The sequence below is a fragment of the Saimiri boliviensis genome, chromosome X (assembly GCF_048565385.1).
Source record: "Saimiri boliviensis isolate mSaiBol1 chromosome X, mSaiBol1.pri, whole genome shotgun sequence".
Taxonomy (NCBI): domain Eukaryota; kingdom Metazoa; phylum Chordata; class Mammalia; order Primates; family Cebidae; genus Saimiri; species Saimiri boliviensis.
This window is the reverse complement of record NC_133470.1, coordinates 4,736,547-4,752,459: the sequence shown is the minus strand read 5'-3', so window position 1 is coordinate 4,752,459 and position 15,913 is coordinate 4,736,547. Positions and strand designations below refer to the sequence as shown.

Here is a 15,913-nt window from a genome sequence, read left to right as displayed (position 1 = left end):
CCTTCACAAAGGATGAATTCTGTGTTTTCATTATTTTAAATTTAGCTGTTTACAGGAATCAATGACAGTTCATTAGAACTTGGAATTTTTTTCCCTAGGAATAATAGAATCACTCCATAAATTCAAGAAATATTGCCCCACATATTATTATATTCTATTAGCCCCCTACTTCTCTGCTGGTTTTCTGAGAATTCAAGTCATAGTAAGAGAGCCTGAAATTACAGCCACCTTCTACACATCAGCCAGGGCCCTTTCAAAATTTTACTGTGACTTCCAGCTCAGACTCCTGACCCACTTTTACCTATTCTTTTTGTAGTATTCCAAATAGGGAACGCAACTGTATAGTTTGGGATATTATAGTGGTTTTGTCAGAAATGTAGTGAAGATGTTGCAAAGAACATTTTTGAAAGTTTATGTCAATAGTATATTTATTTATGGCTTTAAAACAAAAAGAGGATGTCCACTAAATGGTGACTATACTCTTTTTCAATATGCCTTATGATGCTACGTTCTGAAGTAAGAGATGATGGAGGAACCTTGGGATCTCCTCCTACTCCTTACATTTTTTTGGCAGAAAAGCCTTATCATTATCACCACTGATGTCAAAAACAAACATTTACTTAGCATCTACTTTCATCCTATGTGTATGATAAGATTCTTGCCTCTACTCTAAGTAGCACAGTTCCCTATGGGGAAATTTATCAGAGTGAAATATCATACATTTACGTTGGTGAGCAAGTCTTATGCCCCTTTTCACATCCAAAATAGCCCATGAAATTCAAAGAAGCCAAGCAACCCTATAGATAATTCAACGCTGGACAACATTGATGCCAAGTAACATGTGCTGTTCATTTGAACATATCTAATATTGTGACTAACTTTTCATTGTACCAAACACCATACTTGTGTTCTTATTGCTTGGAAGAATGTGTGCCAATTAGATATGTACTACATAGTTTTATGTATCAAAAGGAATAAAGCAAATTGTTCCATTTTATACAGAGATTACAGCTGCCTTTTTGCTTTCATTGCATTCGAATAACATTTATCAAATACTGCAGTGGACAGGTAGATTGAGTCTGCCAGGCTTCTTCCTGGGAGGACTTCCCCACCCAACTGTTTCTGGACCAGCAGTGCATCAATTCATATTTACCCACTGTCTGCATGGCCCATGCTCATCTCCTCATGGGCTCAAACTACCATGTATCATAATTTGCTGTTCACATTGATTACTGCAAGGACATGCATGTAATAAAAACAGAACCAACAGGAGTCTTTTTCTAAATTTGGGATGGAGAGTGATAAAAGGACTTTTCCACTGATAAGCTAAGAAGATGTGGGGCTGCCTGCAGAATGAAACTATTAAAGAGAAACACAGAGAGGAAGTGACAAAATGGTGGCCTGCTATGGTTTGGCTCTGTGTTCCCACCCAAATCTCATCTCAAATTGTAATTCCCACCTGTTGAGGGAGGGACCCATAATTCCCATGTGTCACGGAAGGGAGGTGACTGCATCATGGGAACATTTCCTCCATGCTGTCCTCATAATAAATGAGTTCTCACGAGATCTGATGGTTTTACAAGGGGGTCTTCCCCCTTCGCTCACTCCTCTCCTGCTGCCTTGTGAAGAAGATGCCTGCTTCCCCTTCTGTCATGATTATAAATTTTCTGAGGCCTCCCTAGCCATGTGGAACTCTGAGTCAATTAAACTTCTTTCCTTTATAAATTAGCCAGTTTCAGTATTTCTTTATAGCAGTGTGACAGCGGACTAATACATGGCTGTAACAGCATTCACTAAGTGCCTGACCAGCCATATCTGCAGTTAGCACTACCATTAGCTCCTTGATTATTTAAACTAGCATATTTTCCTCTGTTAAAGCTAGTTAGATATCTGAAACATGCAGTTTAAAGATTCTTTTTCTTTTCTTTTTTTTTTTTTTTTTAGATGACATCTCACTCTGTCACCCAGGCTGGAGTGCAATGGTGCAATCTTGGCTCACTCTAACCTCCATTTCCTGGGTTCAAGCAACTCTCCTGCCTTAGCCTCCTGAGAAGCTGGGATTACAGGTGCCCACCACCATGCCCAGCTAGTTTTTATTTATTTATTTATTTATTTTAGTAGAGATGGGGTTTCACCATGTTGTCCAGGCTGATCTTGAACTCCTAACCTCAGATGATCTGCCCACCTCAGCCTCCCAAAGTGATGGGATTACAGATGTGAGCCACCACGCCTGGCCCAGTTTAAAGATTCTTATTATAAACATTTACTCATTTACCATGCTTTAGCTAACTTCTATGTGCTGGAGAAAACCAAAAAGTACAAGTCATAGTCCCTGCTCCAAATGAACTCTAAACCTAGAAAGTGGTGGCAAGCATATCTCTAACTGAAATAAAAGGTCAGAGATGCTACAGCAATAAGGTACACGTAGTAACAAAGATGAGGGTGTGGCTAAGATTAACAAAAGTGGTTGAATGCATTCCACAAGTAGAGTCTGATTTAGGCCTTGAAGAAAAAGTCGGGCTTAATGGGACAAAGAAATATGAAAGGATATTTGAGCAAGAAAATGGTGAACTAAAGGAAGTTTACCTTAAGATTCTTTTAAAATATATTTTTTAATGCCTAGCCTGGCTCTTTTCATATATTAGATAAAAAAGTTTATCTAATGAGAGCAAAGGCATGAAGACAAATGAATAGATACATAATTTATTTGGAGTTAGACCTTAGCCAATAACATAATCCCCTTTTATAACATTGCTCCTAATAGAAATTATGTTTGTTTTACCATCACCTACTTTATGGCACAGCTTCCAGGAAAAGGAGAAATAAAAAAGAGTTACTGCTGCAATTGATCAATAGAGAATGGTAGTTTTAATTAATTGCTAGGCTTGCTTTATTTTTCTTTTCAAGATGTAAACAAGTTCTTTAAATGCTATAAATAAACTCATATATAACATCTATTAAGACTTTTACCATTTTCAAATTATAAATATCCAAATATGAATACCAATCACAAATTATGAACAGAGAAAGAATTAAAGGAAGAAAGACTCTGAGACTCATAGTAGCCTAATAACACAAGGCTTAGCATATAATTAGAGCTTAGTATTTCACTAATTCATTTCTGAAAGAGTGGAGGGGAAGGGAGGTCTGTGCAAAGGCTTTAGAGCAGGGCAACCTGGCCTTATAACCCGTGTGTGGATATGGAAAGGCTACTTTAAACTTTCAGCTATGATATATTTCTCTTTTTTTGAGTCATCTATTATATGTTTCTCTCTTTTAACATTGTACAAGTGATACGAGACAATGTATACAAAGAACTGGCATGGAGTGGGCAGTAAGTGCAGTAAATATTAGTAATAAGAGTCTAATAACGGGAGTAGATGCTCAGGAAAACAAGGCACTTTACTAACAAAGAATAGACCAAAATCCTTATTTTGTCTCTTTGAAATGAGGTAATTAGACAATTGAATGTTTTAGTAGTTAGGGTGTTTCTTTTGATAACAGCACCAGTAATGAAGAGATCCTGTACTCCAAAGTAAAATACAGTATTTTGGTGAATTTTATGGAGCATAAGGCACTGAAGCTGTCCACCTGTTTATCACCCAACAATATTACTTACTTGACATTGATATTATTTCCTCAATAATCAGCTCCATGGTAAGAAAAATATTTGAAGGCCAGAAAGGACTATTTATGTCTGCACAATTCTTGGACCCCTAGCACCCATATCCACTGTATAGTTTCTTTGCGATAAAGTATACAGAGCAGAAAATACAGGTTTCTTTGATTGGGATTTTAAAAGATATTTAGGATTATGTATACATGTGGTACCACACACTCGTCCCCTGGCTATCAAGGATCTGAACCCATTTTCTACAAAATATATCGTTTAAGTATGAAAACTCCGAAAGCTTACGTGCTTTACTATCTCTGTTTTTTAGCTCAATGCATAACATTACATTTGGAACCCTTCAAATATTAAATTAAAAGGAAGTTTATAAAATAAATGTCACATTTTAAAAATGTTTCTCTTTAATAGAAATGTTTGATATTGAGTTTCAACACCATGTTAAAAGACCTAAAGATTATCATATATTATCAGATGTATTGAGTCATAAATAAATTATATTTCTAAAGGATGTCTATTTTGAATTATGTTTTCAGATTGCTATGGTCTGAATGCTTGTGTTCCATCCAGAAATGTATTTGTTGAATCCTATCCCCCCACGGTGATGGTTTTAGAAGATAGGGCCTTTGGGAGGGGAGGAGGTCCTGAGGGTGGAGCCTCATGAATGGGATGAGTACCCTTAATGAAGTGCCCCTTGCCCCTTCCACCAGGTGAGGACAAGGCAAAAGGTGCCATCTACGAACCAGGATATAGGGCCTCACCAGACACTATCTGCTAGTGACTTATCTTGGAATGCTCATCTTCCAGAACAGTGAAAAACACATTTCTATTGTTTATAAGCCACCCAGTTTTGGGTATTTTGTTATAGCAGCCTGAACATACTTAAACACAGATGTTATGAAAGAAAAGTCTTATTTTGTTTTATATAAATATGTAAACATATATATCACAGAAATACGTAATGTCATATATATATATAAAATATAGTAAATATATAAAATCCACATTTTCAAAATATATTCCATTTAGAAATAATTTACCCAGCATTCCTTTAAGTAGTCAGTTCTTGTAGCATATTTTTAATAGAGGGAAAACAGTCATGTGCAATGTAAAAAGCACTTACATTAGTAAGAACAGTTTGGTTTGCAAGCTTTAGAAACTCAATTCTAACTAACTTAAGTAAACCAAATAGAAAAGGGTAGGTGTAGTGGGGAAAGCAAGTCAGGTATATAAAATATATTGTTTATGCATGAAGACTTTGAAAGCTTACCTGCTCTATCTTATACTTATCTAGAACACCAGTTGCAAGCACTGTAATTAAGGAATTCTAATACAGTAACAGAAACACTCAGGAAATCCTTACCATTTCTATTTTTCAGTTCAATGTGTAATATTATATTTGCATCCACAGGCTCAAGAGTTGCAAACACAGATAAGAGATTTGTTGTTTAAAAAAAAAAAATACTTGCAATGTTGACCAACAAGAGATATTGAGGTGTTAAGATGCTAAGAGAGGAAAATGAAATAACACCACAAGCAGAGTAGATTGGAAGAACTGATTAGACTCAAAGATTCTGAGATACGGTCCTATCCCTGGAGCAGAGGCGTGGACAAGCATCCCTTATCCATGTCCATTTCTCCCCCTTTATGGGATACAGGATAAAATCTCCTGGGAGGGAGTATTGGAGAGGAAAAGGAGCCATCAAGCTGAAGCATTTTGTTCATGTGCTGGGTGCTACTCTAGGCACCTCTTAGAGGTAAAGGTTTCCTACTCTGTAGCTCCTGGTGCACAACCAGGGTATCTCTGTGTGGCTTTGCAATACCACATCATCGCACCTCTGTAATTACACATCAGATGTCTCCCTACCCACTGGACTCTTGCATCCCTGATGATAAGGGCTAAATTATTTCAACTGTGTAGGCCCTGTACCAATGCAACTTTTGCTATACAACGCATGCTTAATAATTATATGATAAATGGCTAAATAAACCCATTTGAAACTACATTACTAAGGAAAACAGAAGAGCAAAAGTAAGCAAATTAATCACAGAAAAAAACATTTTAAAGGGCAATTAAATTACTGTATATTCAGATCACAATGGTAATTTACTTAAATCCAACATCCAAAACAAATATTTATTGATCATATACTATGTGCCAAGTGCTAGGCTTGGCAATGAGATGACAAAGACAAATGTGAATGAATATGATATTATTCCTTACACGAGAAAGCTGAACTCTTTTAGTTTTTTCTTTAGAGATAAGGTCTCATTACCTTGCCCTGGCTGAAGATGAACTCTTAGGCTCAAGTGATACTCCCACCTCAGCCTCCTGAGTGGCTGAGACTACAGGCACATGCCACCTCACCCAGCTGGGAGCTGAACTTGTAACTAGTTACATGGAGATACGATATGAGGCAGAAGGGAGTAAGGAGGAAACAAGTTTAAAATTTTAGGAGTTAAATTATGGAGCATTTTGCTGTTCCAAAGAGACTTACCTTTGGTGAGATCTCACTCTGCCAGCCAGGTGTAGAAATAGTGGATGCTCTTATCTTTCCTTTATGTGAAAGAGTCCAAAGTTGTGGCGTTCATCCAGGCTGACCGGTGATAAAGCTTTCATCTGTCTCCTGAATCAAGCTGCTGACAATGTCCAAGTACAGGAAATATTTGTTCTGTCAACGGCATCCCAGATTCCAGTTCTGTGAATCCAGTCTCTCCTTAAATTTCTGATGCCACGACATCACTTTAAACCAGACCACCAGTCTTAGTCCATTCAAGCTACTATAATAAAGTATCATTGACTGGGTATTTATAAAAGAAATTTATTTCTCACAGTTCTGGAAGATGGAAGTCTGAGATCAAGATGCCAAGATGATCAGGTTCTGAGGAGGGCCCTTTTCCAATTTGCAGTCTGCCGTCTTCTTGTACTTGTATCCTTACATGGTGGAAAGGGAGCTCTGGGGTCCTTTTTCTAAGAGAACTAATCCTATTCATGAAGGCTCCACCCTCGTGACTTAATTACCTCCCAAAGGCCCCACCTCCTAATATCATAACCTTGGGGTTATTTTAATATGTGAATTTTGGAGGTATCCCTTCAGACCATAACATAGCCAAAGGGGTTAGACAAGTGCTTCAGGATTCTGTTAAAATGCAGACACCGATTCAGGACATCAGGGATGGGACCTGGGATTCTTCCTTTCTCATGAGCTTCCTGGAGAATGCAGTTCTGGGGAGGATCACATTGGACTTAAAGAGTTAGAGGATTGTGGAAGGTTTAAGGACTGGAGTGTGTCCTGCATTTTCCTAATGTAGGTTGTGCCTTCCCTTTCAATTCCGGTGGCAGTAAAGAATTCTGAGTAATGCAGTCACTCTGTAATCAGAAAATAAGGTGTTTTCAGGATCTATTTTCTGTAAAGATTAGTTACATGAATTAAAAACAAAATACCTTTCCTAGTCATCACATCAAGGAGTCACAGGTGTTGTTGGCCAGAGGAGACACCCCAGAAGAGAGAGAAAGAAAAAGCCCAAGCCAGAGGCAATTTGTAGAGCTTCACCCCTTCTCCCTGCTTTGCTTAAGGTAGAGACTCTCTCGCCATCTCCCAGATGCTCCTTTGTAGCCTCAGAGAAAGTAAATCTCTGTCCTTAAGCCAGGGGACCTGGGGAGCCTTCAATCACAAAGTCAGAGATTCCTCCAGGCTTGGTTATTAGGATTAGATAGGGAAAACACTGTTCGGGGAGAGAGAGAATTGTCAGAGTCCTTTAAATCTTGGTGACCATAGCAGGCATCTTGGCGGTCGTTGAAGCTGCTTAAGTCTGAGCCAGTAGCGCCAGAGGACACAACGACCACCTGCTCACGGCCCCCTATGTGGAACGAGCTTTCCAACTTAGCTCTCTCATTTCATCATTTCAAACTGCACATGAAGCACACGGGAAACTCAGAGAGGTTATGCTACCTGCCCAAGGTCACACAGCATAAGGTCAACTAAGGATGTGAAAGTTCCCCAGGATCATAGTCCAGCCTTTCTCTTATATGGCACTTCGGAAAAAAACTAAAGACAAGCCTTAAAAGGCTGCAGGAGGTCCAGCCCCTGCTTAGCCCCTGGACTCCGCCCCTAGCGGCAGCTGGACCACCCTGGCGGGCGCAAAGGTGAACAGGGAGGATTCACTTCTGGGAAACAGACGCGAAGAGAGATAGGCACTTCCGGGGCATAGAAAACGAGGATCATTAAAGGTCAGTAGGCTCGCAGGTGACGGCCAAGTAGCGTTAATAGGTACGCAGGGATTAAAACACCTCTCTAGAGTCCACATCCTAGAGTGGTGTGGACATGTCTCTAAACATCTCTCTAGGTACTCGAAGATAACATAACTCTAAACGAGTAAGTCTTGCCTGAGCTGGAGGACGCTCCGATCTGGCAGCCAGGTTAAGTACAAAAGTTTACCTAAAGCAGGCGGAGCCGAACAGACGCCGGCGTCGGCGCGATGACGTCACATACCTGCGCGGGAGGCGGCACTTACCCCTGCCGCAGGACTTTACTGGGCAGGCTCGCGGCGAGCGTAGCCCGGCCTTCATAGGCGGAAGAGGGTTGAGTGACGGTCCAGCCCCGCCTTCTGGTTAAAGGGACACGTTCAACACGGAAATGTCCCGGGGCTGCATTGGTAGGGAACCGTGGGGCCTAGCAAGGGCTTGGAGGGTTGCGGGGTGTTTCTGCGAGACTGATGCGGGCACCACCCTGGCCCCGCCGGCCTCCAAGTCACCGGAGGGCACTGAGCCTGTGCTGACCGGGCCTGGCCTCCTCGATGCTGAGCACTCAACCCTCTATCCGTCCCCATTTGCAAAAATGGAATCAAAACTGGGGCTTGGCCCCGGATCGGTGACCGGGACTCAGTCTACGCGGACGCCAGCGCAGCCTGCGGCGGCCGAGCCTCCTGCCCTCACAGGGCCTGGCCGGGTGCATCAGAACAGGCTGTCTTAGGTCCCTAAATTCGAGGCCTTGGCAATGTGCCTGATGTTGGGGTCCTTGAATGGGGCCCTTCGGCCCCCAGGGAAACCCTGAGACCCTCAGAATGGACAGCCTTGTAGAGGCACGATTTCATTCAAGTGGGCAAATTCTGCCCACTGAGGAATAGGAAAACATATAATTTTGTATTTAGATGTATTGCAAGTATAAAGTGGCGTGGCTGATATTGCATGGGGCCTTAATTTGCCTTCACCAGTCATGACCTCAGTTTGTCTTGAGATACTTGGCAAAGAAATGTATTGCATTGTTGAGTGATTGCTTATTGCGTTACTGAATAATTGTATTGATGTTTATAAAAATGTGGGTGCTCACAATAGAAATTGGGAAGGGGAGTACGGAGCTATATTTGACATTTTCTGATACACTTACCCAGAACAAATGTGTTTTTCATTTGGAATTTGATACAGTCTGTAATAATTTTCTCTTTCCATAATAGTAGCGCCTCCCTCACCCTGCAAAACGTTTCAAAGTGTCAAGAGAAAAGACCAAATGCCCTTGCCATCTGTAATCCTACATCTGTTTCTTGACAAGTAATTAAATCTTAGATTGCATAATAATCTATGTACCGAATAAATGTGGAACGTTGTAATTTTTTTTTTTTTTTTTTTTTGTACTGTTGAAGACTTGGGTCAAGGTGAGGAGAGAAAGAAAATGTTTCTTTGAAAGATTCCTGTGTTTAATTAGAATGAATTGAAACGACTGTGCTTAAAACGGGATAATGTTAGAAGAAAGCCTTGGAACAATGATCAGCATAAGACTACACAGTACCTGGTAAACTATTCCAACTTAACAGTATTTTTTGTTTTTTGTATTGCCAGTGCTGCAGCTAGAATGAAGCACATCAACTTGTCATTTGCAGCGTGTGGATTTCTGGGCATTTACCACTTGGGGGCAGCATCTGCACTTTGCAAACATGGCAAAAAGCTTCTGAAGGATGTCAAAGCCTTCGCTGGTGCTTCTGCGGGATCCTTGGTTGCTTCTGTTCTGTTAACAGCACCAGATAAAATAGAGGTAATTAAGTAGTAACTTAGGCTGTGTTCCTCATCAAGAAATTAAGACTCAAAGCAAACATGAGCATTGACTCAACTAAGTTAACACTGCAGAGAAATAATCCTTTGCCTTGGAAACAGGATTAGGACTTCTCTTTTAAAATGTAATCATTAGGGATCTGTGCTCTGGTTGTGGAAAAGATTATTTTGGGTGACAGTGAAATAAGGAAATAAAATGCCTTATATTACTCTTGAGTTTTTATTTATCCTTAAGATTCTAGCTCTGTTCCTTTCAAGCAAAGAATATTTGTTTCTATGCTCATGAGAAAAGCAAGGGGCCTGTTTTCAAGGTCATGAACATGTGGACAACAAGTCTGTACTCACTGCTACTTAGAAATAGATACATAAATTAAAATGTGGGCATGCAGTTTCTGTTAAGTGGTATAGGAATTTAATTCCTTTCTAATTCTCACAGTAAGAGGAAGCTCCGAGTTCCAAGCAATTTATCCAGAACTAATACAAATGAGTCTTCATTAAGTATTTTATTTAATGCAATCTATGTTTTAAAAATCTGTTTTCTGCTAGCCACACAGTGATCAATTATTTGCTGACTGTGAGAACTGGATTCTGTAGTTGGAGAATATTATATATATATATTTTTTCTATATTGTAGTTTTTCATTTCTTAATCATTACATACTCTAGCAGCTTTGAACAATAGTGAAATAACAATTTAACATCTCATGCCCAAGAATGAATTTCAGTCACATTTAAAATTCCAAAACTATGCAATTTTAAACATCAAAATCTCATTGCAGATGTGTTGTGAGCTCCTTATCAAAGGGAAGCTAGGTTTGAGGCCAATCATTCAGAAATCCACTTATCTTCCTGTCTTTATATGGTTGATTTACAGGGAACTAGAAAAGTGATTTCAAACTGCCAAGATTACACAGGATGAGAACCTTAAGTCATGCAAGGTATAAATGAGGTTGGAAAATTTCCCCTAAACTAGCAGAATCATATGCTTTGAATTATAAGCTACCTCTTTCCCATAACTGTGTTTCGTTTTTGAAGCAGAGGACTCACAGGGCGTCACTTCTTCCTTTTTACTGCAGTCTTTCCTTCAGCTATGGCAAATCCTGAGCTCTGGAGTTACGTAGACTTGGTTTCTAATTCTGAGCAAATTAAAAAATGTATTGTATGATTTAGAATTAACCTGATTTGGAAATACTGCAATAATACAGCCACTTATACTTAACTGAAATTCTGCCATGTTGAGACACTGAATAATTTACCTGAATTGGAGACTTGATATCATCATATTCTCAGTTCAGTTTACCTGTTGTTATTTATTTTTTGCACCAAATGAGAGGCTGGGTTGTGTTGTCTGATGGTGTTGGTATGATGAAAAGGTGTCTTTTTCTGGTACTCCCATGGGAAGGTGGAAAATAATTTTCTTTGTTTTCTTGGGGCATCCTCATTTGTTCTTCAAAATAATTTTTCAGCTGTAGTAACCTTTTGACTTAAGGTTATATTATTTCCTTTATTTTTAGCATTTGAAATAATCTACCTGTAGGACAGCCTTGAGTTTTTTTTAGCAAATGTTTCTACCTACTCAGATTTACGTTCACTCAGTTCTCACTGATGGTGTAAGTTCCTCAAGTTTTTTACTGTTGTGACAAATACATGTGTAATTAATCTTGTTCTGAGCTTAGGCATGAATAATTAAGAGGGGCACCTGATGCTGGGCATATTTTAGGTGGTAGGCAAATTTAGACATTGATATGGAAGAGCTCAGTGCTGCAAGCCGTTCCTCAGCCCTCACAATTTGCAGGGAAGCCATGGTGCTACACTCAGTGGGGAAGTCAAAGATGAATTGTTCTAGGATATGTAGAGTATTGAATATAACTAAAATGAGTACAAAGAAATAGGGTAGATGGGCAGTCTAGCTCAGTAAAATGAACATACATTTTGTAGGGCTACCCACATTTCTCACCTAGAAGCTTCCTGCAGCCTATATCAATTCAAGCTGCCTACACTCCACCCACCTCATGGCACTTAGAGTGATGTCACCCAAAGGCACATCTCATCACTTCATTGCATCCCCCGCCACCCCCCGCCGGGGCAGGGGCTCTCTGTTGACTTAGGATAATGTGGCCTGGGTTTCTCAGCATGCATCACAAGGCCCCATGTGACTTAGTCCTACTTGTGGCACACCACAGGGACACATTTCAGCTCTGTGCCCCTCTCAGAGTTGTTCTTGCTCTTGTTTTTACTATCCTCTGCTTTCACCTTTGTCCCCTGTCCCATTCCTGTTTATATTTAAGTCCCAGCCCGGGTAACAAATTGGAGGGAAACCTTTGGCAACCCATGAGGTTGGAGATTGACACCCACTCTATTCATTTTATGTTGCTGCTTTGACAAAAGACTTTCAAGTTCGTGGCTTAAAACAGCATGTGTTTATCATCTTCCAGCTCTGGAGGTCATAAGTCTAAAAGGGCCTCACTGGGCCAAAATTAAAATGTCCATGCTCACTCTCTCCAGAGTCTCCAGGGGAGAATTCATTTCCTTACGTTTTCCAGTTTCTGGAGGGTGCCCAGACACCTTAGCTCCTGACCCCTTCCTTGATTTCTAAAGCCATAAGCACAGTGTCTTGAATCTCTAGCTCTGGCTCTCCCACCTCCCTTCTTCCCTTACAAAAACCCCTGTGATGACATTGGGCCTACTCAGGTTATCCAAAAGTATCTCCTCATCTCAAGTTCCTTAATTGCATCTAAAAGTCCCTTTTAACATAGCAGGTTTCCTAGTCACAGGTTCTGGGGACTAGAATGTGGACATCTTTGTGGGGAGAAGAGAGACCACTGCAATAATATAGCCACTTAACTGAAATTCTGCAATGTTAAGACATTGAATAATTTACCTGAATTTGAGACTTGATGTCCTCATATTCTCAAATCAGTTTACCTGTTGTTATTTATTTTTTGCACTAAATGAGAGCAAAACACACCTCATGGGGGCTCCCATAACCCTCTGTGACCTGCTCTTGGAGGCACTACAATTCTCATGAGCACAGATTCTTTGCATCTTGTCGTCTTCAAATCCCAGTGCCTAGCCAAATCCCTGGTGCCCAGTTAGTTGCTACATTAATTCATTATTTAGTACAAAACAGACTTGAGTGCAAATCCTGACTCTGAGACTCATTTTTAATGAAATATTGGGACAGGCACTTGAACTCTCCAAGCCTCCGTTTTCTTATCTGTTAAGTGGGGTGGTTATACCCAAGTTGCAGGATGATATGAAGATGAACTGACACTGTCACCTCTGTGGATCCCAGTTCAGGGTAGACACGAGCATCCCTGAAAATCTTTATAAAATACCAGTGTCCAAGATGAATCTCTGAAGACTCTGATTCAGTCTGTGCAAACCATAGACATCACCACTCCTATTTCTGTCACTGGTGCTGTCATTTGTAATCAACTCTGTTATAGGGTTGTAATCAAACTGCTGCTGAGACCACAAAACTGGGGTAAGAGAGAAGGTTAATTGCACTGAGGAAACCTTTTGAAGAATGTGCTTAATTAAAATTCAGATTGCGCCTTCAAGGGTTTTTCAGATGAGGGCAAAGGCCATTTAAGGTGCTTTACAAATGAAAAAAACAAACAACAAAAAAAAAAGGATTAGGATTGTAAGAATGTATAACTCACAAAGGGCCTGAGAATGGTGGGTGAGGCCCTGGCCAGGGGGGGAATTTGCACACCTTTAATGATGTGACACCCTACATTTGCTGTTGGGTCTATAGAATCTCCTTAGAAGTGGAATGATTTCTTTCTTTATAACACATAGAGTCACTTCTTAATTTTCTTTTTCTAGGAATGTAGCCAATTTACTTACAAGTTTGCTGAAGAAGCCAGAAGGCAGTCTTTCGGGGCAGTAACACCTGGTTATGACTTCATGGCCCGACTAAGGTATGCAGAGTACATTTTGCCCAAAAGTACATGAAGACAGAGTGTTGACGACTCTCTGTACAAACTGTGGCAAGCCCAGCATCCTCTCTTGTAAAATATTTACAAGGCATTCAATAATTAAAGGTGAATAATGCAGATTGATTTTTCTTCTTTAGAAGTGGAATGGAGTTGATTCTTCCTTCCAATGCTCATGAGCTGGCTCAGAACCGACTGCACGTATCCATCTCCAACACCAAAACCAGAGAAAATTACTTAGTCTCCAATTTTTCCTCCAGAGAGGACCTTATTAAGGTAACGGAACCACATTTCCCATTTGAAGAAATCAGCAAGTACTGATTTCAATACTTCAAATAAAGTAATGAATATCACCACGTTCTTTAGATCCTGTGTCTGTTATCAGGCCCTATAGATGGTTAAGTGCTCAGTAAATTACGTGTTTGATGAAAGTATTCACCAGGATCCTTCCTGAGGCTGCTGCTCCATGATGCACTGTGATCCAGAAGCTCCTTGTACTTGTCAGTGTTTTCCTTCAATATTCAGATCTCACATTGATCATGTGATGCAAGTAGCTGGCAAAGTTTAGTAGCAATAATAATTCCTGAAATTTATGTAGCAGTGATGTAGGGTTTTTAACATGTACTCTCTTATTCAATCCTTCAAGTCCTTCTGTAAATCAGGTAGGACACGTGTTATTGTGACCCTTTTATGTTTTTGTTTTGAGATGGAGTCTCACTCTGTTTCCCAGGGTGGAATGCAGTGGTACAATCTCGGCTCACTGCAACCTCCGTCTCCCAGATTCAGGTAATTCTCCTGCCTCAGCCTCCTGAGTAGCTGGAATTACAGGCATGTGCCACCATGGCCACCTAATTTTTATATTTTTAGTAGAGACAGGGTTTCACCATGTTGGCCAGGCCGGTCTTGAACTCCTGACCTCAAATGATCTGCCCGCCTCAGCCTCCCAAAGTGCTGGAATTATAGGCATGAGCCACCATGCCTGGTGCCTTTTAAGTTTTTAACAGAGAAGTGAATGGAAAGATTTTATGTGATGTACGTACCTATGTACCCAAGATTATCCTGCGTGACAGCGGGAGCCAATTCTGGTACCCAGGTCTCTTAACTTTTCAATCTAATATTCCATTTTATTTCTTCCGTTTTGTTCTAATGTCTTTCAGTCCAAACACATTTGAAAGTTGATTGGTTGAGAATTCATTATCTCTGGTAAATCCTTCAACTGATTGATTTCCAAATAACAGTGTGCTTACTGTGGTAATGCACTGAATATTTGTAAGGTAGAAAGGGTGTACTTCTCTTGAAATTTTTTCTTGTTTTTCTCTCTAGTGTAAATTGTAACAAGCTTCAGGTAACATAGAAAATGTAGGTTTTGATACAGCAGAAAGTAATGGGTTGAGAATAAGTGGTAAAATCCCATCTATTTGGACACTGCCATTTGAAATACTTAATGAAATGTTGAATTGACAAGTAAAATTACTTTGCCACTTAATAGTTTAGAATACTTTTCCTTGGTGTCCCTATTACATCAGTCTCTCACTTATAAATTAAGAGTCTTGCTATCTTAGAAAAAGGCATTTTTCTATTATCTTATTACAATATAATGTAGACTTGACAGTGTAAAGGGAAGAGCTGGGCAACACATGCTAAGTGATCCTAAGTCATCCATGTCCAATACAGACAGAGAAGGCTTGCAGTGGGCAGGCATGTATCTTCTTGTTTACCTCGGAACAGACTGTGTGCTATTGTGACATGAAATGAGGGGGATTCTGCCCCCAGCCCTCACTTTCTCACAGAGTCCATCCCTGGCTTCTCTGTCTACAATGACAGAACTCTTAGCCCCTGACCTTCCTACATCCAATCCTGATTTATGTATCACTGTTTAGCATGCTACCTCTTTTAGTGCTGTCTTGGTTAGCTTGTGTTGTCCATCTTCCTTCACCAGAATGTAAGCTCCAAGAGACAGGGATTTCTCTGGTTTGCTCACTGCCGTGGCCCAGTACCTGCCTCACTGCCAGTCATTGTACGTATAGGCACTTGGTAATATGTGTGAAACAAACGGATATGAACCAAGGTGCCATCTGTTACACTGGCCCGATTTAAAACAAAAGAAAAGAAAGAAGCTAGGCCCTCCATACTCTATGACCTGGGCAAAATTACATAGCTGATGGGGCCCAGCTGGGACTGTGGTCCATGTGTCTAGCATTCTTCCCTAACTATATCCCATGCTGGATAAAATGCTCATCCATCTTCTGTCTTCTGGTAGACAGAAGAATGACAGCCAAAGGTGTCCTTACCCTAATTC

At 40.3% G+C, this 15,913-nt stretch overlaps 1 protein-coding gene and 1 long non-coding RNA gene across 7 annotated transcripts in view; one reads left to right on the top strand and one right to left on the bottom strand.

Moving 5' to 3' along the window:
* The window catches only part of LOC141582832 (uncharacterized), a 410,126-nt gene extending 402,019 nt beyond the window's left edge, over positions 1-8,107 (bottom strand). For both annotated transcript variants that reach the window (XR_012515746.1, XR_012515745.1), the window contains exons 1-2: positions 8,016-8,107; positions 6,127-6,998 (exon numbers count right to left, since the gene is read on the bottom strand). This is a non-coding gene — a long non-coding RNA (uncharacterized LOC141582832). The remainder of the gene's footprint in view (positions 1-6,126; positions 6,999-8,015) is intronic.
* A 129-nt stretch (positions 8,108-8,236) lies between these two features.
* The window catches only part of PNPLA4 (patatin like domain 4, phospholipase and triacylglycerol lipase), a 33,843-nt gene continuing 26,166 nt past the window's right edge, over positions 8,237-15,913 (top strand). For 4 of the 5 annotated variants that reach the window (XR_012515597.1, XR_012515596.1, XM_074391508.1 and 1 more), the window contains exons 1-4: positions 8,296-9,176; positions 9,465-9,657; positions 13,505-13,599; positions 13,755-13,890. Coding sequence is in view for 3 of the 5 variants with exons in the window: in XM_074391508.1 (XP_074247609.1) it covers positions 9,136-9,176; positions 9,465-9,657; positions 13,505-13,599; positions 13,755-13,890 (465 nt within the window). In the remaining 2 variants the exon portion in view is untranslated. The other variant, XM_003920289.2, reaches the window with a different exon arrangement.